We start from the raw sequence: 27902 nt of genomic DNA, 5'->3' as shown, positions 1-27902 counted from the left end.
TTTGACACTTAATCCACAAAACAGGAAGCAATATGGAATAACAGCAACCGTTGTGCAATGTCCATCAGACTCAGCACCCCGTCATCATTGGGAACCATTGTTTGACAGCTGCTTTCTTAAGCCTTTTCTTCATTGCACACCACATGCCTAGGAGAAACTGCACATTTAGCTCCTTGTGTGCTGATGATGGAAGTGGTGCCGTTTTCTGGTCTTCCTAGTAGTTGCAAGACACTTCCTTTCCTTTTGTTGGGTGCAGAATTGCCTACTCTAAGGCTGAAGTCTTCTCTTTGTCTGTTGAAAATAATTCTTTCACTCATTTATCTATCGTTTTATGTCAAATGATGTGAATATAGTCAGATGGCTAATATGCAGGGCTGGTCCAAAACACTTTGCGGCCTGAGGCCACTGATCCCATTCCTTGTACAGAAACCAACCAGCTGGGGAGTTGAACCTTATTTCAATACTGGAGAAAGAGGCTAGCTTACACCCCTCTGCTCTCCAGCACTTTGCCACACACCCTGCCCCTGTCATCTACTGCCTGAGACAGCCTCCTCACTTCATCTAATGGCTGGACTGGCCTTGCTAATATGACCATAAAGGGGACATTTGGGTTAATTTGGAAGTTGCCAACATAGTGGCCCTTGGGTGCCATGGTGCCCAGGAAGCCTTCATTGGCACCCTCAGGCAGAAGCCCCAGATTCCAAGTTTTCTTGTTTTAAAAAGTAGCCCTCCTAGAAAAAGGGTTATGAAGCAAAATGTGCAGGTACTCTTCCAAGCAATTTCTGTGAAATATTGCAGCCCTGCTCCTCTCACCTGTCAGTGTTTTTAGCCAATGAGTGAAGTCACAGCTGTGATTGATAAGTGAGTTGTTTGGACATCCAGCGATAGGAATCCCTGGGGTTCTAAAGAGTTGTTTTCCTCTCTTTATTGTACTTCCCCTGCTTCTTTCTTACTTCCTATTCCTTGGCTCCACCTGTTTTGTTTTCCTCCCTGATATGGAGCAGGTGGCAGTCAGCTTCTTGACAAGCCTTTAAAAAAAATATGTGTTGAGGTAGTGGAAGAAGCACAGGAAACCTTCATTTTGCTGCCTTCTGGCCATGTGGAACACTGGGCAGACCAGCTGCTTGAGGAACTTTTGGAAAATGTTGAGGTGAGGAAACAAATGCAGGAATCTTCCCACTCATGCTGTGTTTTGTTTTGCTACCTACTGGTACAGGGAGCAGGCAGCTGCTTGGGAGAGGCTTCCATTGAACACAGGGGTGGGGCTGTGAGGGAGAGGGCAGGGTATCCCTTTTTCTTTTCATTTTTTTGTTTCTGCTGCTTGCCCCACAGCAGGGATTGCTCCAAGGTTGTCTTTTGCAGACAGGGGAGAGCTCAATGGAAATGCAGAAACATTACAAGTATTGTTATTGCCTCCTCATACAGAGTTTTGAGAAGCTTGTAGATGACTTTCAGCCTCAAACGTCACACTACTCTGGGCCAGAATTGTTCAGCTACTACTCCGGTGAGTATTTCCTGTGTGTTTTCATTGTATTTATGTTCTTCTTTATATTCCACAAATGTAGTTTAAAAAACCCATATTGCCGGCATGAATATGTATTTTTATTCCATAGAACCATATGCATGCGTATGGCTGGCTGTAGCAATTCAAAATTGTACCTGGATTCCGATACCTTTTATTTTTTAGCTCTAAACGACACACTGGGGAAAAAACTGCATAACAGCCAAGACTTAACAGTATATGGAAAAGAAGAATGTTTTTCAAACATGTTTTGTTTTTTTAAAAAATCAGAATAGGTTTTTTATTTTCCATATTTGAACCATTTTATGTTCTGGTCCCTTTTTCTGCCATACATACTCTTTTGGTGGTGGCAGCCATTTCGTGATGGCAGCAGCCATTTTCTGACTAGTGCCTTTAGGACCATCTCAGAATTCCAGGTTGGCAAGCACTGGATGATAGATAGTTGTTTTGAGGAGGTTTTGTTATAGAGTTGACTGAGACTCCTCTGTGGAAAGCTGAATTCATATTGAGAGTTACTGAAGGCTAACATGGGGTGGGGTGAATGGGGTAATTTGTGGTTCTCCAGAACAGCATTTAAGCTTTTAGGGCTCTGCTAATGTTTCAGAGTCACTTTGGAGTGTGTTTCATATGCTACATCCAGGCTTTGTACGAGAGAATGTCTCTGGGTGACATGTAAACAATTTTGTGCTTATACCTTCAGTAGTAGTGTATACATTAGGACCCAAATATAGATGTTTAACTTTTTTAAAAAAAAAATCTGTGTTTGATGCCAGGAAAGTTAATGGTCTCTCCTTTCATTCTTCAAGTACATGACTTTCTGACGCTTAAAGTGCTCAGCAAGTTGTGTGCCTGAACATCAACAAAAGTGCAAGTTCCATTCCCAGGAAGCAACAATCTGTGCATCTGGACTCAGAGACAAAAATATTTGTTAAAATATTGGAGAAAGGTGCTACTTTATTGGTTGTTGTAACGCAGTAACACAAGTAGGATGGCAGATGGGAGAAATCTTCCCCCGACCCCTTAAAAAAATGGTGAATACAGCAAATCAAGGTTTTTCAGAAGGTGAGAAAGGATTGGAAAAGGCAGGAACACTATACTTAGCTCTGTGAGCGCCAGGAATATCTCACAATTAGGAACTTGCAGGAGTTGTGTGCGTTGAGAGGCAAGTTGGTTGAGGGGCAGGGTGATGTTCATCATCCTGAAATGCATGCATAGGCAGCCTACTGAACTAACTGAAGTTTTGATCTGATACAGACTAGCAGGTCTTATGCACTATACATATGACAGGTCTTTAAAAGGCAGAGTGTTCCTTCCTTTTCACCAAACTAGACCATACACATTATTTCTGTGTCTGTGTCCTCAATTGCGGGAGAAAGAGTTAACATATGGGACACCTGTTAAGGATAATGGTTTGATTTTCTGAAACAGGAATGTTTGCTTATGTTGAATTGCTGTGTATTTTTAGCATGGTTTTTCCCCCTTTGATAGAAGGTCTCCTGTGATTGGCTGACTGTGAGTCACATGAGAGAGCCATTCTATTCTGTTGTGACTGTTATTAAAGTAACTGTCGTTTTTAACTGCTTTCTGTTCTCTCTGTGTGCGTGTGAGGGCTCATGCCGCTGTGAGAGGTTTCTCAGGATACTGCTGAGGACAATGTGTGTTAGTGTGGTCTGTCTGAAGTGAAACAGACAGAGGACATCCCTAAATGTTAATAGGAGAAACCCAGGCATGAGATTGTAAATATATTCTTCTAAGTTATATTTTTGAAAGTAAAGTTTCTTTGGAATATAAAGTGTCTGGACATTGCATATCATCAAAATTTGATATCTACAACAACAACAACAACACCTGATCCAGATTTTGACCGCACGGTGGGTGGTAGAAGACTTTAACCTAAGGTGGGAAAGCCCAGACTGGGGCAGGGGGCAAATGAGACCCTTCATGGCCCTTGTATCTCACCCTTGGGCTTTTCCCATATCTCTTACTGCCCCTGCTGTGAATCTTCCTCTAATAATTTTATCTGACAGGAACCTGCCATTCAGCTGTGGTAATGCCTCTGGCTTGCCTGGATTAAGTGATGTTTGTTGGTATGCGGCCCCCAGAAGGTCATCCATGAAAGAATGTGGTCCTTGGGCTGAGCAGGCTCCTGATTTAACCCTAAGCTCCCCATTATGCCCCCAATCCAAATTAGCTCTCTTCCCATACACTGACTGTTAAGTATCATTGTTTAATTGACACTGAAATAGAGAATGTACGGTTGCCATATGTCCAGAATTGCCTGGACATAGCCAGGATTCAGCTGCTGGAAACAGTGTTCGGGTGGAAATTGCTGAAATGTCCAGGAAAATCCATGGTAACCCATGTCAGAAGTGTAGATTTGGGGGGGATTTCATTTTTTAAAAACCTCAAAAACTTCCTTTTTTATTTTTGTGATTTTTTTGGGAGGGGAGCTCAACCCCCCCCCCCCCGATTTTGTGTCTGGATTTTCACTTTTTGAAGTATGGCAACCCTAGAGAATGTCTATGTGTATTGCTGAAAGCTGAAGAAAAGCAAAAAGAGATCTCTGAGCTCCTAGATGGATAACTGTTGTTATTGTTCTCTGGTAGCTCTGAGGAGGTGTTTAACTTTAGATCACATGGGAAGCTGTCAGTGGCGTAGCGTGGGGGGTGCAGGGGGGCCCGGCCGCACCGGGCGCAACATCTGGGGGTTAGGGTTAGGGGGCGCAAATCCACGGGTTAGGGGGCACAAATTACTTGCATTGCCCCGGGTGCTGACAACCCACGCTACGCCACTGGAGGCTGTTGAATTGCAAATTTGCCATCTTGGAAGGGTGGTGGCTGAGTCTTTGTTCTCAGGTTCTGTTGGAGCTCCATAGCCTTTGGGGCTAGAATGCAGGCTAATGGAGCCTGTGTGTGAAAGCTATATTTGTCAGCTCTGGCTATAAATTATTTTCTTATAAGATGCTGAGCCTATTCTTGACAAGTACAAGATATTGTACAATTGTTTGGATGCATCCTTTACTGGGTTTTGTTCTGTTTTGAAGAAACTTGTGCAAGTAAAGTTTTGAACAATCGAATGGGTTTAGGTATAGGGTGGCGCTGTGGGTTAAACCACAGAGCCTAGGACTTGCCGATCAGAAGGTCAGCGGTTCGAATCCCCACGACGGGGTGAGCTACCGTTGCTCGGTCCCTGTTCCTGCCAACCTTTACCTTAATGGGTTTAGGTAAAGGGACCCCTGACCATTAGGTCCAGTCGTGACCAGCTCTGGGGTTGCGGCGCTCATCTTGCTTTATTGGCTGAGGGAGCTGGCCAGCATGACTAGGCTGCTTCTGGCAAACCAGAGCAGCGCACAGAAACACCGTTTACCTTCCCGCCGGAGCGTTACCTATTTATCTACTTGCACTTTGACGTGCTTTCAAACTGCTAGGTTGGCAGGAGCAAGGACCGAGTAATGGTAGCTCACCCTGTCGTGAGGATTTGAATCGCCAACCTTCTGATCGGCAAGTCCTAGGCTCTGTGGTTTAACCCACAGCGCCACCCGTGTCCCCTCTAATGGGTTTAGTCCATGTTTAATTCCAAACGGAGTCCGTTTTTATGCCTCTAGTCACTTCAAGCTGCACAATATTAATATCTGCAATATTGACAATTTGCATACGGGCAGGAAGCTTCCATCGAAGCAAATTCTCAGTACAGGGCTCCCAGCCCAAATCAGTGCCATGGGAAGGGGAGGGGAAAGTGTTGAAGCACACTCTTACACACATCCACAATGCTGGTAATTTATGTTGTTAGAAGAACAACCCTGCATTTAAGGGCACAGATACGGAGCTAGCATACCATCTAGTCTGGCCTTTAACCACGTTTACTTTTACTTAGCTAGTTCCTCCGAATTCTTTCAGGATCTAAGCTTGCTAAACAGAAACAACTTACAACATAGGGAAACTGTTTTTCTAGGACTGTTTTGCTTGAGCCTGAAAGTGGGGGGGGGGGGATACCATGATTGGATGTTGCTCCAAATTAACAATGACTTGCTGTATCACCCATCCCCAGCCTCATGGCCTCTAGATGTTATTGGACTCCCATCAGACTGAGCCAGCATGGCCGATGGTCAGGGATGATGGGCATTGGAGTCTAAAACATCTGGAGGGCATTTGTTTGTGGGAGGCTGCCCTTTTCATAGAAAGCTAGATGTTAAGCGAGAGGGTTCTTGCCTAGCCTTCTGCCAGACTTGCTAACTTTCTACATAGAGGTTTTCCCCACCCCATTCAAATATGCTAGCCCTCAGGAGTGGTATAGCTCCGGAGGAGTTTTACTATGTGATGACCTGTCCTATTTGACCAGGCCTTACTGTAAGCAAGCAAACATACATCCAAATCTCTGCCCTAAAGGAATGGAAAAAAGAACGAAGGGCTTGCCTTACCTGTGTCCTTCCATTGTGATTTCTCTGAATTAAAAAGTAATCAACGGTTATGAAAAACCATGATTGGAAAAGCAAAGATAACCACCGATAAGAACTGAGCAAATCACAGGGCAAGAACGCATCTTGTAAATAAATGTAACGACAATGGAATTACTGTCAAATCAAATTATACAAATTACAGGTCGTAAACAGCCTCTCCGAAGCAGCCCAATTGATTACTCAAAATGAAATGAGAAACGCCAAGAGGGAGCTTGCAGCATACTAAGCACCTTCTCATCAAAGACAGGCACCTCATCAACCTCCAGCCAGCAAAACCCATCCCCATCACTGGCTTTTCTGGAGGTCTTGCTAGCAGTCAAATTGCCTAAGCAGCAGCCAAACAATTCCCCTTCCAGGGCAGTGACTTCTATGGCCAAGATCCCTCAAATCATGGAGGCAGTAGTGCTTAGATTTAATACAATTTAGATTCTCTGATAACTGGCCAAAGGTCAGCCTGAAACTAAAGATGCACTAAGGGTGCTTCTAGCCAATCTGTTTATTGAGCATTTTGCTGATTTGTTTGCAGGGAGATTAGATAATGTTGGCTATTTAATTAGCATTTGTTCTGATTTGTTTGCAGCAAGGTTAGATGACCTTGCATCAAAGTGAATGTTATCCCATACTTCCCAGGGCATTTCCTCATCACTTTCCTTATTGCAAAGAGACTGGCTGTTTTGGAAATTGGGTTTGTTGCGCAAGGCCTTACAATCAAGTATAATTTCTCAACCTGAATTTGCTGGTATGTGGTGGACTTCCACCCCAAAATAGCAACAGTCTGGAAATGCTCTAAGGCTTTGTACAAATATGGATGCAAATTGATATGTAAGGTGTTTGCTTTTTCACCCAGCTTGGATGTAATGCATTTGGCAGCTGTAGTGGTCAGTGAGTTTTGATTCAGTGCTCTACTTTGCTCCTTCCTTCTACCGTATATGCCATGGACATTTATTTGCCTTTCCTGTTGTGTCTGCGACAATGTTTTTAATTAGAGAGACCAGGATTTGAACTTGCTACCTTCTCCAAGCAGGGTATATACTCCACCATTCCCAGGAAAAGTGCCTTCCTTTCTCCCCCAGATTATGGGCTCGTCTGGGAATTTAGGAGCTCACACACCAATGTGAGAGATGCTCCTAGAACATTATGGCACTATATAAAGTTTATGATGCATAACTCTAAACCAAATTATTGCTTAGCATGAACAAGCAAGCATGTAGCTACATAGAGCAGAAATTGTGGCCACTTCTTCCCCAGTCCTGCTGCCACTGTATTACACAGAGCTACGCCATGGTTTGGCTTCCCGTTACATGTCAACGGGACATGTTTGCAGCCTCCTGGGGAATTAAAAAATACCCATTGTTTGTGGCCTCTTCTCATATATTTGTGGGAATGTCTGACATTCTGGGGCAAGGCACCATTCATTCCAATGGACCAACCTCCACTGTGCACAGGGCTATAGTATCTCAGCAACCTTTACAATCATATCCCTACAGCTCTATATGTGTTGCGCTTTAATTTGACACCTACACCCCAATTCATTTCATGACTATAGGTCCCTGGCTGCTCGTGCCCTCTGGCTTCTATTCCATTTTTGGGATATGGATGAGAACTTTGCCTTTACAACTTTCAGAGGAGATGATATCTGCAACTCCCCTAGATAGCTTGTTCAACAGTTTCCGGCAGTTTGAAAGTTTGTTCTCAACCCTAATATTTAATCTAAATTGACCACACCACAACTTAAATCAATTCCTTCTTGTTCTTTGCTCGGCCACATAGCCATTTTCCATCTTCATTATGACAGCTTTTTATTTGAAAAGTGTTATCCCTTCCTCCCTCAATCATGGTTTCATTGAGACTGCACATCCTCACTTACTTCTCTTGGTAGGACTTATATTCCAGCCAAGAAGCCCGACTGCCTCCTCCTCCTGCTGTCGCTTACGACTTTTCATCTGGAAGGATTTCCTATTACCAAGAGTCGTTTGTCACTTGTTTCTCTTTACTCCTAACAGGTTTTATTTATGAAGTCCTGTTTCATCATTACAAATGGCCACACTCCTTGTTTCTCTGACTTTGTCTCCTGTCCACAGAGTTGCAATATTGTGATGTCAAGAGGTAACTGAGGAGTCCAGCCTAGTATAAAACCTTATCCTCACTTCCTCTTGTTTTTGCTGCTTCCCAGCCCACCCCACCCCCAGGGAAAACTGCTTCTTAGTGCTCAGTCGGAGCAAAGAACAGTTTTCTTTCTTTCTTGCGGATTGCCGCTTGTTCCGAAAGAGCATGTTTTCCCTGGGAAAGGAGCAGAGCAAGCAGAAAACCAAAGCAACCTTTCCCAATCTGGTGTCTTCCAGTTGTTGCTGGACTACAACTTCCATCATCCCTGAGCATGATGTGCAGTCAGGGACTGATGGGAGTTGGAGTCCAACTGCATCTGGAGGGTGACAGGCCTGCAGACACATCATTTCTTTTTAAGAGAGTTTGAAAAACTTTGAAAGAGGAATGGTTGCTTATGGTATATGTAGCCATGCCTACTTTTCCATCATGGAATTGGAAGGGGGTCGAGGTTGTACAGTATTGTTTTCTCCCAGCCCCGTTCCTTGATAAAACTGGTGGTTTAGACGTTTTCTGAGCCCAAATAAAAAATGATTTCTTTCTTTACTGCTATATTTATCCTCTGTGTTTTTCCCAACTGGAAAAAAACAAGGTATATTTGGCACCTTATGGGGCAGCAGCTTGCTGCTCCATTTCTAACATTGGACATATTTGTAATTATGGTTTGAATAAAACTGAAAGCATTTTTAGTTTTAAATTACAGCACATAAAATTTTACTGTTTGCTAACTAAGTTATACATAAAATATTTTATGTTCTTGACATAGTAAATGTAAGTTTATAACTGATAAGAGAATCCTAAGTAACGTGTATTTTTACTCCCTCCATTTTTCCATTTATTTTCTGGAAATTGTGGTGGGGCAAACATTTCCTATGGCTTCAGTTTTTCCAAAAAAATTATACCTCTAGGTTAGCCACTATCTCTCAACCAGATGCAAAAGAGAACAGGGCTTACGCATCTTAAGAAGTTGTGTAGAAGAGGGGATTTCAGCAAATGATGTAGCTACCCTATCTCACACGGTTGCTGAGCTCATAAAACGGGGAACCATAGATGCTGCTCTTTGGGGGGGGGAGGGATTGGGGTGTAAATGTAAATAATAAGTGTCAACACTTACTGACCAGGGGGGAAATTAGCTAGCTTTAGGATGCAATCCTCTGTTTCCTGGTGGGTTTCCCCAGGGACCGCAGGATTTTTGCAGATCTCCGGCTCCATGGATAACGCCTTGCAGCATGGTAATCTCTATGGAGATGACAAAAAGGAGGTATTCCTTCCTGCACTATGTCTCAGGGGATCAGGCGAATCTATGGATCTGCCAGATTTAGAGCCCTACCATTCCTCTAACATGCTTCTGAAATGGAGATGGCCTACTGATTTTGCCTCCCATTGGGATCAATGGGAGGATAAATCTTGAGGTGAGGGAAACGCAACTTCCTGGAAATCCACCTCCATATCCAGGCTAACTTGGATGCCTTTAAAAGGATTAGACAAAATCCTTGGAGGATAAAGGCTCTCAGTGGCTACTCTGTTGGAGGCAAGCTGCTTCTGAATACCAGTTGCTAGGAATCGCAAGCAGGAAGAGTGATGTTGCTAACAGGCTTCCCATGGCCAACCAGCAGAACTAGATAGACCTTTGGTCTGATCCAGTAAGTCTCTTCTTATGCTTTCTTGCTTCTTAAAAGAAGAAAGAAAGTGGAGAAATGCCGCCTTCCCCTTCCTTCTCCAATGTGCTTGTGCAACCCCAGCAGGGCTTTGGACTTAGTAGAAAGAAAGTCAAAGGCGGAAGAAACTCCTAATTCCTTTGGACTGCTCTGTTACAGTGTCTGCCCCTCAGCCGGAAGAAGTCTTGTTCTAAGCACATTTCATAGAGGCCGACTGCCATGGTATTTACATCAGGTTTCATCCCTTACTTGATGAGGGTCACAGAGCAAACTAATAACACCTAAGTATATGAGGATATTAAATGAACAATGACAGGCTCACTCATCACCCTAGCCTCTTGTCCTAGCCAGGGGTGAAAGGTTCATAAAACTTAAATAGTAACCTAATTGAAGGGGCTTTCCCCCCTCCCATCCCCTCTTTTTTTGCCTGCCTTCTGCCAAATTTACACTTTTATCTGATGATCCGTAATAGATGCCATTCAAGAAAGCAAGAATTTCTCAGTCACCTTCCCTTATAGACCAGAGCTTGCATCTCACCTAAATCTCCCTTTTCTGAGTCCAAGACTGGACAGGGTGTTATTTAACTCACCTGCTTTATTTTTATTTTTTAATAAAATTGTCTTTAAAATGTATGAGACGCATTGTAGAGGACAAGGTGTACCAAAGCGGCAAGTGCAGAGTCAGCTGAAAATGTTTCTAAATGCAATAAATAAGTAACGAGGGGGGAAGCAGAGGGCCTTGGGAGACAGAGAGAGACACAAGGGGGAAGTGTGTGTGTGTGTGTGTGTGTGTGTCAGAGAGACACACACACAGAGAGGCTCTTGCTCATATATCAATTCAGAAACCTCATCTTAGAGGCTGAATGTTCTCCTTTTTGCCACAAGGCCTCATAGAGTTGTGCATAGATGCTGCATACACACCATACATTTAAAGCACATTTTCCATGCCAAAGAATCCTGGGAACTATAGTTCACCCTTCATGGAGCTTCAATTCCCAGCACCCAGGGAAATGTCCCAAAGACATTTTGGCAACTGAGGTGAACCACAAATTGGTGCCCCCACCCCACCCCAGGAAAAAGGGGTAAGCGAAGGTCTACATCAGGAGCAAAGGTAGGAGGAGACCAACAGCACCTCTTATCTGCCAAGAGGATGCTGCAGAGGCAGCCTATGAAGGTGGGCAGATCTGGCCTGCAGTGACTGTGCTGCAGCTGTCGCTGCCACCGTGGCGGCAGCAGTGGGCGATGCATTCCTTGGAGGCCAGCTCTGCCGTGCCTGTGGATCTTGCTGCCTGAGGCATTCGCCTCACCTTGCCTCATGTGTTGGCCAGCCCTGCTAGCACCATTAACAAAATACACTTCCCAGGATTCGTGTGTGTGCATGTGTTTGTACGCTTTAAATGTATGTGGTGTACTCAGCCAGAGAGGGAACGTGGTTTCCTTTTCCATCCATAAGGAAGCCTAAAGCCTAAATACTGTCAACTCCAGAATTAGCCCCCTCCTGCTGTTACCCTCTCAATGACTTCATGACAGGATGGTGGGCGTAATTCAAGGACTTGCTCAAGCAAAAGGACTGTAGGGGGTAGGGGAGCAGGGCTAGAGAGTTGTGTGGCCTGGGGAGGAGGCAGGGTCTGTGGACAACACTGAGGACCAGATAGAGCAGCCTGGAGGGGATGCATTTGGGGCCTGGGCCTTAAGTTTCCCATCACTGTAGAGAGGGAATCTGAGTACATTGAGCTACTAAGAGAGCCCATAGGATGAGAAATAGAGGAAATGTGAGAATAGCTCCCCTTTTAAGTTGCTTCCAAAGCTCCCCACTTCTCCTCAGCACCAAAAGAGACCACCCATTTGGCAAGTTTAAAATGGTTTACTTACAAACTCTTTGAAGGTCAGATTCATGTGCTTTTCCATAAAGCAGCAAGAAAAGACAGGCAATTTAACTTAGTTTCAAAAGTGGTAAATGTTTCTAAATTATTTATATAGAAACACGAATATGGCTTGCTTAAGTCATGTGTTCTGGGCTTGGAGCAACCAGGCCAGACCTCCTTCCTGGTAGGGTTCACATGCTGGAAAAAAGAAAGAACAAAGACTGGTGACCTTCCTCCCAAGGTGAGGGGGAGTGACTTAGCTAAGCCTGGTAGGACAGCTTATTCTATGGTCTTAACACCTTCATGCATTAATTAGAGTTAAGCATGTTGGTTGTATGAAGCTGATTTATCCCACAGCCTTTAGTGCAGCTCTGGTGATGCCAGTGCAGTGCAGAACTAGCAGAGAAAATTCACTGCTACAGGATGATGTGATGATGCCCAGTAGTTTAACGCCAAAGTACGCATTACATGCAAAACATGTCTCCCACTCCACAGTGGGAAGAAGGGGATGGGAGAGAGAGAAGCAGAAGGTAGATTGCGTGTTCCCTCTCTGGCACTGTTTCTCTGCTACAAATTGACCCTTCCCAAAGCTCTTTTCCAATAGCCATTGGAGTTCTATTGTGCTTGTTTGTGTGTAACATGCACTTTGGCTCTTAAATGGCTTTTTAGAAGAGACGGGTAAACTCTCTGAAGAGAGGTCAATCCATTGCTATTAGCACTGATAGCTAAATGGAAACTCCTTGTATACTTCTGAATAGTGAAGCGGAGGGCAAGTAAAGGTATATAATATAGTTATTGCCTGCATGCCCTTCTGATCAACTAGATGTATCCAGGGAGCCACTGTTGGCTTGGCTAGGGCGATATTTGTCTGATCCGGCAAAGTAGTTCTTTTTAAATAAAGGACGTTGTGCTGCACCCACTGGGCTTCTCTGGCACACAGGCAGCACGGAGGACGGATATTGCTTATTGTAAGAGAAAGCAGATGGGATCACCAACCTTTTTGAATTCATGGGCACATTTGGAAACTGTCATGGGTACCAGCACCTCACAACCTATTCTACTGGCTACAATGGAATGCTGCTTTCAAGTTTAATTTTAGAGAGGGGAGGGGACCCTATGAATGCTAGGGAAGACCTCTGCAGGAATACGTGTGCCTGCAGATGCCACGTTGGTGGCCCCCATTTCCTGGCAGCCTAGGCCCATGCCCAGTAGGTTTTGCCATACTTTCCAGGAATAAGGCTGGCACTTCAGCTGCAGTGACAGTGCAGAGTTGCTGCTAATGAGAATGGCTGCTTAGGTCTCACAAAAAAAAGAGAGGCCGAGCAAAGGCATCAATTTGTATAATTGGTAATTGATATGTACGGTTGCCATTTTAGAAATAATTGCCAAAATTTAAATAGAAACACAAGGGAAGGCCGTGACCAGGTGATTGGTTGTGTCCCTATTCATGGCTGATGGCCCAATTTAAGTTTCCTACTGGTCTCCTTTATTTGGGGTTTTTCTTTTTTTTATCTTTAAACCAGGCTTGGACCAGACAGCCCTGGTCTGTAAAACAGGACATATGCATAGGAATGCAACGTCATGCTGTCAAATGTTCTGTCAGTGCAAGCATTTCTGCTTGCCTGATGGAATGTTCTCCCCTTTCCTCCCATGTGTGCTGTTCTGGGGGTTCTCCTGATCCCCCCCTAAGTAAAGGAGGGTGCAGAGGGAGAAGAGGGGAGCCTCATGGTGCTAGAGGAAGTCATGGCACTCCTGGTAGGATCAGTTACAGCGGTACCTTGGTTCTCAGACACCTTGGTACTCAAACAACTTGGAATCCAAGCACTGCAAACCTGGAAGTTAGTGTTCTGGTTTGCGAACCTTTTTTGGAAGCTGAACATGCTCCGTTTTGAGTGTTACGCTTCCGTTCTGAGTGCCACACTTCCGTTTTGAGTGTTAATGCTGAGGTCCATCTGTTTTTGCTATTTATTTTGCGTTTTTGTTTTTGCGGCTCTTTTTTGTGACCTTGTGGAACCCAGTTCAGCTACTGATTGATTGATTGTGCAACTGCAGTACATTGTTTATTGCTTTCATTTTATGGATCATTAGATAGTAAAATTCATGTTAAATTGCTGTTTTAGGGGTTGTTTTTAAAAGTCTGGAACGGATTAATCCATTTTGCATTACGAAGTTACAGGGAACCAGGCAGAGGGCCTTCTCGGTAGTGGCGCCCGCCATATGGAACGCCCTCCCATCAGATGTCAAAGAAATAAACAACTATCTGACTTTTAGAAGACATCTGAAGGCAACCCTGCTTAGGGAAGTTTTTAATGACTGATGTTTTAATGTATTTTTAATATTTTGTTGGAAGCTGCCCAGAGTCGCTGGGGAAACTCAGCCAGATGGGTGGGGTATAAGTAATAAATATACCAGTGTGGTGTAATGGTTAAGAGTGGTAGTCTCATAATCTGGGGAACCAGGTTCGCGTCTCCGCTCCTCCACATGCAGCTGCTGGGTGACCCTGGGCTAGTCACACTTCTTTGAAGTCTCTCAGCCCCACTTACCTCACAGAGTGTTTGTTGTGGGGGAGGAAGGGAAAGGAGAATGTTAGCCACTTTGAGACTCCTTAAATGGAGTGAAAGGTGGGATATCAAATCCAAACTCTTCTTCTTCTTCTATTCTTATTCGTATTCTTTTCTATGGGAAAGCAGTGCACCTTGGTTTTGGAACGCTTTGGTTTTGGAACGGATTTCCGGAACGGAATAAGTTTGAGAACCAAGGTACCACTGTAGTTGAATATTGCCTAAGACCACCCTACAGCTCATGCCGCTCTAGCTTATTCCATTCCATAGGACCAAGGGGCTCAGCTCATGAAAGCAAGAGCTGGCTGTGATTTCTGCAGAAGGGAGCATGGGGTCAAGAGCCTTCTGGTAAAGGAGGAGAATTGTTGCAAACATGCATGTGATACAAAATAAATGGATGTGTCTTGTATTCTGAATCTCTATTTATGGAAAGCTCTGACATCAATGTCGGAAATATTTATTGTACCAGTAAATGATGGAAACGAGGGTGTTCCTTGGTCACTGGCCAAAGGCATCTGGTTTGGTCTTGGCAATTAACAAATAAATGTCAGACGTATGAATGAGCAGTCACAGAATAACATTTCTGTGTAGGCTGACTTTATGTACTAGTTGTGAGCTGCCAAGTGTTAAAGCAAGTGATATGCATGCATGAGTGTGACCAAGCCTTGACCTTCTCCCAATGCACAACCGCTTCTACTAGTGCATTTTCTGTCTGCTACCAGTAGAATGAGTGTATACTAGAATGTCACCTGCAGAAGTTTATGAATGGTTGGACATAGTCAAAGTGGCTATTCAGCAGAGTATTACCAACCGGTTAACAAGCAGATCTTTCGCTGCTGCTTTGCTGAAGGGTGGATACCTGAAGGGGCCATTACATGTTTAATTTTCACCTCTTGAGCTCAAACACCCAGCCGAGCTTTTTCAGTCACATTGGTGTGGATCTATGGCAGGCTTCAGCTGCTGTGAAGCAGAGGTGGTGCAATTGCTCTTTCATTTCCCCATTAAAAAGTAAAGCAACAAAGCTTTGCTTCAGCTTATTTTTGTCAGCACCTTACAGTGCTCAGGAGATTAATGGGGCTGCTCTGTTATGTTAATACCTGGCTACTCATTAATAGAGCTGTCCCCTTTCCGCACAGGGGGACGATTGATAGTTGAAATTCTGACACTGGCAATAGAAAGCCCTTTTCTTTTGTTCCTCAAGAGGGGAAAGTTTCTAAATAGATTTATTTTACCATGAAAACACAAAAGAGCCTGTGGTGCATTAATTTTTCATATGGAGAGGATATAAACAGGTTGCATGTTTAAATAATTTATTTAGAGTCCTAGAATAGGTAACATCTCTTTTCCCCCACCCCCACCCTCCTCACCTAAGTCATTCATCATTTTGAGGAATAGGTATTTGCCAACTCCTGAATGGTTTCGGATTGGTGTAGTTTTACAGGCTTGGCTGAGATGCCAGCCAATAAAATTCTTGCCTTCCATCCACTGGAACAGGTTTACACTGGGTGTTGATATCCCAAGAAGAGATGGATATCTTTAAGACAAGGATGAGAGAAACAACAGCTCCCATCATCCCTGCTGGCTAGGGCTAATAGGAGTTGGAGTCCAAGAGAATTTGGAACCCTACAAGCTGCCCATTCCTGCTTTAAGATGATGTTGCATAAGTAAGGGAATATTTCGTGGCATGAGGCCTCAGCTATATTCTGTGTTCAGAAAGTAGGGCATCCATTTGCAAGCCATGCTACCTCATATTTCATTGTTTCTCTTTAGATTGCCTAGATCAGTGGCTTTTTATGTGCCAGTTTAGCCTGTGTGTCCTGACTCCCCCATCCAGGCAAAACTTGCAAATCCCAGCAGCTCAAACTCCTCAGTGGCAACAAGTCTTGCCATGTCCAGTACTTCTGAGCCAGGCCCAATCATGTGCAACTGCAACATCCAAAGAAGCAATTTTTGAAGAAAGAAAAAGCTGACACATTCATGGAAATTGTGATCCGTCTGCAGAAAAACTTACAAGCACTATGCTCAGCTGAAGAATCAATCCTTTCTTGTAAATAGTTTGTCAAGCACTAATTTGACAGCCTGGGGCAACTGGCCCCACTTCCCTTTGTACCCAGAGAATGCACCTGGCTATAAGGACACCTGCAATTGTTGAGCCCATAGTGTGGGCTCAACACATTTATTTTGTATGGAGAACATAGTTTTGGGAATAAAAACTTGGAACTACTGTGCTGCTGCTGACTGGCTTAGAAGAAGAAGAGAAGGGAGGGATGGAGGGATAAGGGAGTGTAGAGATGAACAAAGGTTGTCAAAAGGGCAAGGCAAGCTCTCTTGAAAATTTCGAAAAGAACAAGCACATGTATTTTTCCAAACAAATCTGCTGTCCAGTGAGATCTGTTTACCACCTGCCTTATCTTCGAGTCACAGCTGAAATAACAACATGGGCTTTCAGTCCTGGCAGGTAGCTTCTATCTGACTCATTTAGAGCCAAGGTGACTTGGAAACTAGAGATGTTTGCTATTAAAACACATTAATGCTGTTATCAGCACACGAGGACATATAACAATACAGTCTGTCTGGACCAGCTTGGAGTTGATGGGTTGAGAAACAGTTTGAGCAGCTCACCCTTGGGGCAGAAACAGTCACTGGGAGCAGAAAGGGAGGAGGTCTGCCTACTAAGGGCACAATCTAGCACATTTAAGCCCCACTGATCCTTTCTTTGAAACAGAAGGGACTTTGAAGTGCTGATTTCTCATTTCATTTCATTTCTCTTTTCTTTTTTGCTGTATTGGATGAATCGTTAATAACAATAAGCACAATTTAGCATTTCCTTTGTGGTTAAGAAACATTGCTTCACATCCCCCATCTCAGCAATTCTTACAATAATCTTCAGCCTCTAACTATAAAAGTAAGAATGTGCACATGAAATGGCTAGATGTATTTACTTCTGCCTCTCATTCCTTCCCCTTCTTCTGTTGTGTCCATGTCATGTGCCAAATTTTAGATAGTATGCTCCTTGAGGCAGGGACCTGCCGTTTTGTACTCTGTAAAGCAGGCTTCCTCAAACTCAGCCCCCCAGATGTTTTTGGCCTACAACTCCCATGAATCCCTAGCTAGCAGGACCCAGTGGTCAGGGATGATGGGAATTGTAGTCTCAAAAACACCTGGAGGGCCGAGTTTGATGAAGCCTGCTGTAAAGTATCACTGACACTGATGGTACTATGTAAATAAATAATATTTTATGGTAGGTCCGTCTTTGTAACTTCATGCTACAGTGTGAGGTGGAATGGGATTGAGAAGTAGTAGTTGGTGAAAGCCAAGTCAGTGTATTTATGTGTAAGCTCAGATTTAAATCGGGGGTGACATGTTCACATACACAATAGTTAAGCTAAACAAAATGACCAAGTTTGCACATGCCACTAATACAAATGATGGCTTAGTTTGAGTAAAGATCTTTACCTCGTGCTTCCCTGCTGACCCTGCTGCAGCCACACTACCTGAGGCTAAGCCACGTTTGGTGTGTTGTTGCCAGACCCAGGGCTATGGTTTGCCTCACTCCAGACAAACCATGAGCTGTAACCATGTTATTCTTTTATTATTTGTTTAGCACTTGTGTGGAGGAAGACAAAACACAAGATTGGGTTCAGATGTAACACACAGCTAAACCATAGTGCAGCAAAACATGGGGAGGAGCACGGCAGTCACAATCTTCAGTCTGGAAACCTGCTCATTCATGCTAAGCCATGGTTTGACTTAGAGTTGTGTATGAGTTATGTGTTGGGTCCAGGAACAACTGGCTTTCTTCCACGAGAAAACTTTAGTGTCGGCCAGTGGGTCACTCACATGGTGCACTTCCCCCCGGGAACATAGAAATGATAGCTCCCTATTCTTTTGGTCTGGCATTTGGTGCAAAGCTGGGAATATGATAAATGTCTTACAGGAATCATGTCCTACCTGTGGGGTTCCTGTAGTTGGACTCTGTGGGAAACAGGATGCTGAACTAGATCTTTTTGTCTGATCCAGCAGAGATCTCCTTACATTCTTATTCAAGAGCTTGTATATTTCCTCCCTGGGACATCCTTCACAATAAATGGCAATAGCCAGTCGCATAGATGAAATAGTGACTTCACTGATCCCACCAGCCAGTTCTGGAACTTAGAGCAGACTGGCGGTCATTTTACTGAAACATAAGCAGAGCTCAAAATATGATGCCTATCCCTCAGTCATATGAGTGTCAGCCATGTTCCCATTTGTGGGAATATTAATGACACTGGAATCCTAAAGAAGAAGAAGAACTGTGTTATTATACAGCATAGCTGACCAGAATTAGCATAGGAATGACTTTTTCGGTGAGTTCCTTGCTGACCTGAAAATGGAAAAAAAAATACAGCCCTGTATGTATGGCCTTTAGTGCAGCCAATAGGAGACAATTCTCTCCTGCAAAAACATCTTATTACCTCCAAGTGTATTTGCATATATGGCTTAAGTAAGCAGACAAATATTTTTTGTGTGATCCCATTCTGTACAGCTAGCAAAATCCCACACCCCTCCCTCCCCTCCCCAGCCACTTGTAGATGAATTGCTTCAGTTTTGTCCCTGAAAAAGACCTATTAATTCATTTATCATTAAAGCGGGTGGGGGCTGAGGAGAAATATAGGGTTGGAATCTTCTAACACTATCCAAGGAGCTTTGGCTCCCCAACAGGCTGTTGAAGGGATTATCTCAGTCTTCTGACGAGAACTACAGTATGCTGTGTGCACACACAGTGGCAGAGCTGGCACATATAATTAGCTCCCCCCCCCCTTTCTTTTGCTCGACATTCTTCCTTTTCTGTTCTGCGATATCTCAGGGGATTATATCTTCTCTGACTTTCTCAGTCCTTCCTTCCAGTCTTCTTTGCTGTTAAGGCTGCCAAAGCACCCTGAGAATATTATTTGTTATAAAAAGCTGGGAGTCTCTCCGCTGCATCCCTCACAGGGAAAGGCTAAACCAGTGTTTCCCAAACTTTTTTGGGCAACGGCACACCTGTTTAATGAAAAAAATCTCGCGGCACACCACCGCGGCACAGCCCCGTGACGTCAGCGCGCAGCGTCACGCCGGGAGGGACGCATGAAAGTGAAAGTTTTTTCCCTCCCCCTTGCCGGGGAACCTCCAAGCTTTGGGGGTGGGAGGAGGCAGCAGAGCGAGGGACTGAGGGACGGCGGCAACTGAGGCGGCGGCGGCTGTTGTGGTGGTGGCGGCGATAGCGGGCGGAGGAGGGGGCGGCGGCGGGGCTTGAGGAGCCGTCGCCGGGAGTTGCTGCTGCTGTTGTTGCTGCTGCTGCCCGGACATGCCGGCCTCCACCTCCTCCTCTGTCTCGCGCTCCTCCCTTTTGCACGCGCTGCCCCGCCGCTCGGTACCACCACCGCGGAGCCGCCCCCGGCTCGACGCGGATCCTCGCCGCCGCCGCCTCTCACCGCCCGACTCGCCCGCCTCCCTCCCACGGCACACCAGCCAATGTCTCACGGCACAGAAGTGTGCCGCGGAACACCGGTTGGGAAACACTGGGCTAAACCCTTTAGTTAAACCGTGTAGAAGCCTGTCTTGGCATTAAATGGCATATAACAGTAGCCTTCCAACCAAAAGCAGCTGCAAGGCGACAACCCTGCTTTCAGCCAACACAATGCAACTCTTTTGTTTACTTATTTGGGGATTTTAATCATTTTTAAAAAAAACAACCCACTCATGACTTAGATGATTTTTTTTAAAAAAATGAACAGTTTCAATAAACAGTAGGTCAAGCTGTTCATTAAAGGGGAAATACAATAATTCCAGATAGTCAGTAGTAGTGAAGCTGCCTGGCGAGACTTTCTAGGGAGGGTCTTCCAAAGTTGCTACAAGGCACAAAAACGCTTGGCTCTGTCTTGAGCTCACCGATCTAACTGATGGTGGCAGATGATCTCAGAGGAGGACCTCAAGCTGAAATCCTATAGCATTTTCCTGGAAATAAGTTTGCTTCTGAGTAGAGAAGCATCATATCGCACTGCCATCTTAACTGATAGGCAAGCTCAGCTCTGTAGATTCTAGGTGAGATACATTATTAGATACTGTTTAATTTCTGTATTTAATTTTAGTTCAATTTCACTACCCATTTGGATGTGACTACTATCTGGAACTGAACTGAAGGCCCAGGAGATAAAAATATGCCATATGGGCATTCTGCATCTAATATGAGCAAAGTATAGCAAGCAAAGGCGCTATATGTCTAGCTCTACCTGTTTGTTTTAGAGAGGTGCAGCTTTGGAGTTGCCAGATCCTCACCTGCACTGTAAAATGGACCAGGGCAACCAGCTAGGTTGTGTCTGCTGTGCTTCCCACCCTGTTTCTGCCCTATAGCTGGTGGGCAGGTGGATGAATGCAGAGGAACACTGTGCAGGGCACTGGTGGAGAACCTCTGGCCCAGGAGTCAAATTTGACCCTCCTGTACTCTCTCTTTGGCCTTTGGGGCTCTCTCCAGGAATCTTTGGGACTCTCTCTCACATACCCTCCTGAGCCTCATTCCTCGCCGGCCTTGCTTTGCACCTGCCGTGAATGGTTTTACCTGCCTGGAATGTGCCATTAAGCTCTAATAATGCTTCTTGCTTGCTTGGATTGGGGAAACAGAGGTGTGTGAGTAGGAAGACACTAGACTACTGTACAAAGGTAACATTCACACACACCCCACTTTTGTTTCTGGCCCCACCCACCACTGGCATGTGGCCTCTGGAAGGTTGCTCAGAATGGAATGTGGCCCTATAGCTGAAGAAAAAATAATTGTGGAGCCCAGGGCAGCGGGGATGCTGGATGTGTTGAATCCCCTCCTGCTGTCCTGCCGCTATCTCGGTGTGAGCTCCTGGCAGCTTAGCAGTTCTCCCCTCCTGCGTTGAAGAAAGAAGACGGTCTATTACCATTGCTGGAATGGAAATATTGCTCTTCCTTGCCAGGCAATATGTAAAATGACAAAGCAGCTGCTTGTAGTAGCTGGTTGCTTATTAATTTTAATAGCTTCTCTTCCTTTCCTTACATGAAGTTATCTGATGGTGTTTTATGTTGGCAGAGAAGCGGGGGGGGGGGGGCTATTCAGAGCACCGCCGTCCTTGTAGCCTGAGACATTCTCCCCAGGAGAGAAATGTATGCCAGAGACAAATGTAAACTGCATTTTTTGTCTCTAAATATCTGTGTGTGTGTGTGTGTGTGTGTGTGTGTGTGTGTGTGTGTGTAACGCTTTAGCCATCATAGCTGCTTAGCTACCTCAACAACAGTCTGTCTTTCTTAAGAGGCAGACCTACCATGAAGCCACGTGAAGCAACCACCTCAGGCAATGGGTTGCAAGCACAGAGCACAGGAGAGTGGGAGACGGTTGGGCCGGCCAAATACATTTTGCTTCCTGAGGTAAAGGACATGATGGCATCCCCATAGAGGAATCACTGGACTGGCAGCTGAATCTCTCACATTAGGATAGTGCTCTCCATTGCACCTAAGGCAGCAGGCTAGTGTGTGGGGCGGGGGGAGACGGACCAGGATGTCTGGTATATGCAGCTCTGTCCTCCAATACAGAACAGCCAGGGTGCTTCTGCCACAGCTCCCCAGCATCTACTGCCTGAGGTAGTCACCTCACTTTGCCTAATGGTAGGGCTGGCCTGGAGAGGCAGAGAAGTCTGAAACTTGATTGCCACATTGCCACATTGTCCTCACCATTATGTATTATTATGCAGCCTTCACAATAAAGTCCTAGGATGGGTTATAGCAACACAAATAATACCTTTTCTTTTTTTAAAAAAGCCATACATATACAGCAAAAATAATACATGAATGTTGGTGGGGGAAGGAATGAGATCACCTCCATCAGCCCCACCTCTCACCCTCTGTGAATTCAGTGGATGACGTGAAGGGAGCTCTGCACACATAAACCATGTATCCGTTGTTTTTGGATATGCAGGTGGACCTCTGATCCAGCTTCCTCACTGCATGGGAGGCTGGATACAAAGAGGGTGGGGCCAGGATCTGTGATCCCACTTCTCCCTCCATGTGTTGAGTGAACACAATATGAAGATGAGAGTAAGAGGTGACTTATAAGCCATAGTCTGCCATACTCTTGCACAGCTCAATCACTGAACCGTATCCCATGTTGACTAATGTGAGGGGGGTGTCAACTGGGTTCCCTTCATCTCATGCACCAAAATGTATTGTCCAACTCTGGCGTTCTTTTTCTAGAAAGACCTTCTGAAACAAAAGATTTAGAAATAAAAATGTGCTTGTGGCTGGTGTAACTATATGGTATGGGGCAGGGGTCACATGTCTGGTGCCTTCCAGATGCTGTTGGATTCCAGCTCCTATCAACCTCAGCTAACATGACCAATGGCCATGACGGATGGGCGCTTTAGTCCACAACATCTGGAGGGCATCACATTGGGATTGGGTCTCCTAATTTATTCCATCTTGCTCCATCCTTATGACTTAGGCTGGAAATCCACTCATACTTACCTGGGAGTAAATGCCACTGAACACAATGGGACATCAAAATGAACACACATAGGATTGACTGTTAGGGTTGCTTTCAACAAAACGGTTCAGAATCTAGGAAAATATATTGTTACGGTTTTGCAGGTGGAGGAAGTAGGCAGTGTGCTGAGACCCCTCCAATCCCTGGATCCAGCAAGTGTTAAAATTTATTTGAGGCTTCTAATTCTTGGAACAGCCAGGCTAGCTTCCTGATGACATGTGAGGAGAACAAAGGGAGACACAAATGGGTGGGGCCCCTTCCTCAACTTGCAGATAGCGAAAAGGACAAAAGCCACAGGTGAGAGTTAAGAGTTCAGTGATGTGACCTAGAAGTAAACTAGCAAGCTGAAGAGGGATGTTTGAGAGCAATGGTTGAGTTCTGTTTGAATCCAAGACTGACTGTGGGAGAATCAAGACACTTTTGAGGTGTTGATGATGTGAGATCAGGTTGTTTATATGGAGAGTGCTTTTTTCGGGGGGGGGGGCGCAGGGGTACGCATACCCCTAAACATTTTGTGAATCTTTGTACTTCTGTCCATTTACTGTATTTATTTTTCCCAATTTGAACTATAAAATGGTTATTTTCTTGAGTCAAAATGAGAGTACTCCTAAACATATTTTTTAAATAAAAAAAGCACTGTATATGGGTAAATAAACCATGTGCCATAAAGGCACCACAGTCTCTACTGTGCCTCATTTCAAAAAGGAAACATGAGCCCTAGGTAAATGCCTGGAACCCCTGGAATCTCCACACTTCTCTGAGATTGGGGTGGCATGCAACAATAAGATGTGCTAAAATCCCATTCCAGGTTAAATTTCTTATACTGTATAAGAAATACTTTGAAAGCTCTTTTTGTAAACACTGAGCATGCTGCCAGTTTCGAGGAGTAATTTACTTCATCTTTGCTCCCCACCCCCCCACCCCACCCCGGTTTCTAAAGAGGTAGAAATATGTGAACCGAATTTTCTTTCTGCCCTTTGGCAGGATATTACAGCCAACTGGCTTGCAGAGGGCCTACATTTACCCACCGTGGCAAATGACAGCATCTGCATTTGCCCTGGGAGTAGCAGCCTGCTCCGTGCTGCTTAGCCGAACCTCTCTGTCGCTGATATCCTCCCCCAGTGTTGCAGCTGATGTTCAGTTCCTTCCTGCAAAGCGTGACATGCTCAGGCTGTTCTGTGGGGAGTTGGGGGGGTGGTGGTGGAGAGAGTAACCTCCAGCTGAGCAGGACATTCAGCTTCCCACCTCACCTTAAATGTCTTCATTGTTTCCTTAGCAAAGCCCCATTACAGCAACTCCAAATCCTATTATAGGAGACATTAGGAAGGAATAGGAACTGAGCCGCAGATAAGTATTTGAAAGGCAGCCGTCATAATCCCTTCGCCTCTAGGTATGAATGAAGGAAAACCCTTCAGCAGCCCAGTTAAGTAAGCACAGTTGTTACTATGCAGCGGCTGCTCTGTATGCAGGGCCAGCCAGGTGTTGTGTACACAGGCGGCTTTCCTTAAAAATTGAATTTGTATCAGGTTGTGTGCGGGGCTTTTTTTTAATGTGCTCTGAAATAAGAGATTGTTTAGTGATTCCCACAGTCAAGAAACATAGTTTTGGGTGAAACGTTTCACCTTTTCGTTACTCAGCTTCAACAGCCAACGTGGTGTATTTGCACAGGTGGCAAGTTAATGTTTATGTTTGTCATTTGCTCAGGGCCGTCTCCAAGCCTATGAAGGCCAGAGTAACCTCACTGGCTTTAAAAGTGTATCTGGAAGTGCCTGCTTTGAGGTCTTACTGCCCCTTCCATTCCCTGTGCCCAGTGTTTGTTCCCGCATACTTCTTCATCTCAGGGAATGATCTTAAGGCGCTACCTTGATAAAGCTAAGTAGGTCTAGGTCTGATCAGTGCCTGGATAGGTGAGCACCCCTAGAAACTACAAGTACAGAACCTGGGGTTCCAGGATGGAAGGAAGGCGGGACATAAACTTAAGGCAAAATGAGCAAATAATATGTGAAGGTGCCTCCTTTCTTCTTTACCAGGGTGGTGGTGGACGGCCTCTGTGTTTGTAACCACTATTATAACAGGCACAAATTCAATAGATGTAAATAACATGATGGGGAAAATACATGTTGGAAGAAAGCTTCATCTCTTGAATGTATTTTGATATTTTGATGTATCCATTTATATCCTGATCCCCAGTTCACATATTTCAAGGTGGCTAACAGAATATCTATAGAAATACAATAATCATTACTGCTTTTAATATAACGGTTAGGGAAGAAACAAGGTGATGAATTATTAGCATCCTAATTTAAATTATTTAGGGTGGAGAATCATAGCATTTTAATAATTGAACTTAGCACATATGGTGTTCTGTATTTACAGGGGGTCACCAACCTCTTTGGACAAGCGGGCTTATTTTGAATTTTGAGAGTGCTGTGGGCACAGCCCAATATGTCTGTTGTGGGGCAGAAGGCATGATATAGCACAAAATTAGAGAGTACGGTCATAGTGAAGCTTTCCCCATAATTGTATTGCCATACTAGAACATGTTTAAACTGTTGGATTTCTTCTAGTGTTAACGGCACTAGAACTCTGTTTTCCCCAGTGCCAAACTTAAACCAAAACATAGGCTGTAGCTCCTATTAAACACAAAGTAATTTATTCCTGTGTGGGCATGTATACAATTGTACTGTAATTTAACTTTACAGTGAACTCTTAATGAGTGCCTAGACTTCAGCTCCTGCATAGCAGGAGACAGGCTTAAGCCTCTTTGGAAACTTTTCATGTTTGCTTTTTGTGATAGAGGGTTTTTGGTGTTTTATAACATCCACCCACTGTTAGTGTGTAGTAGTATTTGCAGAAAATAATTTTTAGGGACTGCTTAATCTCAGACAAATCCACCACAGGAAAGATGTATCCTGGTTGCTAGGGGGAAAGGAAGGGCAAAGTATGGGAATTCCAAGGGCTAGAAAATAAATCAGAAACTGGAAAAGTGCATTAAAGGAGAGAGGAAAACAGCAGGTCTTTAAGACCTATTGCCTTGTATCCAAAGAACTAACTTATCAATCAGTGCTCTGACTTCACTCATTGACTATAAACACTTTCAGGCAGGAGCAGTCAAGCTGACTCATTTCATATAAATTGCTTAGAAGGGTACCTGCACATTTTGCTGCATAACTTTGTTTCTAGGAAGGCTGCAGACTTAGGGTGGTCTTCAACTAAGTTTTACACAGAGTAGGCCCATTGAAATTAATGACTGTGACTCATTTAAATGGGCCTTCTCAGAATAAAACTTAGTTGACTTTCATCCTTATTTTTATTTTTTTTTAAAAAGCTCAGAAAGTGGGAGCCCTACCTGGAGGTGCCAGTGAAAGCCTTTGTAGGTGCAACACTGGTGACCCTTGCTCTAAAATAAGTACCATATTTTTTTGCCCTATAAGACGCACTTCCCCCTCCGAAAAAGTAAGGGGAAATGTGTGTGTGTCTTATGGAGCGAATGCAGGCAGGAGGCTCTGCTCAGCGTTCCCTTTAAAGAGCCGCGTGGAGCGTGTATGCGGCTCTTGGGGGCTTTTCCCCGAGGAGGGAGAAGGGCAGCCCTCCTCGTGGAAAAGCCCCCAAGAGCCTCACACACACACACTGTGCACTCTTGGGGGAGCCTTAGCCGCATGCAGCCTCTCCTGGGCAGGGGATGATGGCTCCCCTTGCCCAGGAGAGGCTGCGTGCGGCTATCCCATAAGCCAGGACAGCCAGCGGGATTGCTGCACAGCGATCCCGCTAGCTGTCCTAGCTTCTGGGATTCAGAATACTTTTTTTCCTGTTTTCCTCTTCTGAAAACTAGGTGCGTCTTATGGTCTGCTGCATTTTATAGAGTGAAAAATATGGTAATAATTAAATGTGAACACACAAACAAACACTATTGTTCCTTGCAGAAATGTTGATTCCATTAATTTTCAAGCACATCAATTAATTCTACATATTCTCCTCCAAAACAGATCACCCCAAATTCATTCCATTAACTTCCCAGGTCAAGATTTAAATGTCATCTCCCAAAATTATTTAAGTAACTTCTTTCATCTTCCAAAGTCATTCCTTTTCCTTCCAACTCCTTCACTTTTGTTCACAGCATTCAGACTGCCCTCTTGACTACCAGGCCAAATCAACAGACGCTTGCTCATCAGTGCTTTTATTATTAACTGATAAAATGGTGCTGCTGGCTGCTTTTATTATTAAGTGCTGAAGTCCTGCTGCTGAGCGTGATGTGTGCCCTTCTGCAATGCTTTAAGCAGGGCTCCATCCAGATCACTGAAGACCGCCAGTCTTCGGCTGCAGGCAGCAGCCAAGTAGCACTATTAATAGCACTATTGGAAATTAATGTGCTAGCAACACAGGAGCTAAAAGTGAGGTGAAAGCAGTTTGGGGGCTTACACAGATAAGAATTGCCCAGTTTAAAGTGGAAGGTACTTGGGGAGCCCATGGAATGAAAAGATCTGCAAAAAAATTACTTGCCCTGAACATACCATGCATTTAAAGCACCCACCCTAGCCCTCATAATCCTGGGAGCCATAGTTGGTTAAGGGTGCTGGGACAGGTAGCTCTGCGAGGGGTTAATTCCTAGGATTTTTGGATGTGGGTGTGTACTAGTGTTGTTTTAAATAGAAATCAGCTGTAGTGGAGCACTGATACTAGTTTTTCTGGTAGTGTTTGAATTGTGAAATAAACTTAGCTATGAAACCAGGATGAGTAGGTAGAGGGAGACCAAGGTATGATATACCTAAATTCTAATCCATGTTGCAGTGAATCCCTGCAAATTAGAAGTGTGGGTGTCTGAAAAAGATATGAGCAGGTTCTGGTAGATTATATTGCTTTAACCATCAATGTCCCACTTTACATGTACTGGAACTGAGCACTTGCCTGGTTTTCTCCCACTTTTGGAAAAGTAGAATACAAACATTAGCCACTGTGGGAACAAGATTCTGGACCAGATGGACCATTGGTGTGATCTAGCAGGGTCTCCTTAAGTTCTTAAAAGGCCTGTCCATGAACAAGGACAGAGCCTCCTCAAGCAAACAACAAGATGATGCTTTTGGAAAGTATCTTTGATGTATGCAGTGTTTATGGACATGCACATGACACATATCCTAGTCCCATTCAATTGGCCAGAATGTCAAGACAGTGTATACCCAAATCTGGGATCACTGGTTGTTGCAGGTAACTAGGAGTGAACTT

General features: G+C 44.5%; 1 protein-coding gene and 1 long non-coding RNA gene across 8 annotated transcripts in view; one reads left to right on the top strand and one right to left on the bottom strand.

Annotated features, from left to right (window-relative positions):
- Positions 1 to 224: 224 nt before the first annotated feature.
- LOC309527911 overlaps positions 225 to 27902 on the bottom strand; it is a 55031-nt gene continuing 27353 nt past the window's right edge. The window contains exons 2-3 of the long non-coding RNA XR_014217427.1: positions 814 to 1499; positions 225 to 291 (exon numbers count right to left, since the gene is read on the bottom strand). This is a non-coding gene — a long non-coding RNA (uncharacterized lncRNA). The remainder of the gene's footprint in view (positions 292 to 813; positions 1500 to 27902) is intronic.
- LOC309527888 (uncharacterized protein) overlaps positions 289 to 27902 on the top strand; it is a gene marked incomplete at its 3' end in the record, with an annotated part of 74289 nt that continues 46675 nt past the window's right edge. For 2 of the 7 annotated variants that reach the window (XM_082214903.1, XM_082214901.1), the window contains exons 1-2: positions 1043 to 1150; positions 1428 to 1504. In XM_082214903.1, coding sequence (XP_082071029.1) covers positions 1098 to 1150; positions 1428 to 1504 — 130 coding nt within the window. In that variant the 5' untranslated portion in view covers positions 1043 to 1097. Of the gene's footprint in view, positions 764 to 1042; positions 1151 to 1370; positions 1505 to 3013; positions 3079 to 15934; positions 16320 to 27902 lie in introns of those variants that run through there. The other 5 variants (XM_082214902.1, XR_014217401.1, XR_014217402.1 and 2 more) reach the window with 5 other exon arrangements.

Source organism: Podarcis vaucheri, assembly GCF_965113315.1.
Source record: "Podarcis vaucheri genome assembly, chromosome: 3".
Classification (NCBI taxonomy): Eukaryota; Metazoa; Chordata; class Lepidosauria; order Squamata; family Lacertidae; genus Podarcis; species Podarcis vaucheri.
This window is presented reverse-complemented; position numbering and strand designations above follow the sequence as displayed.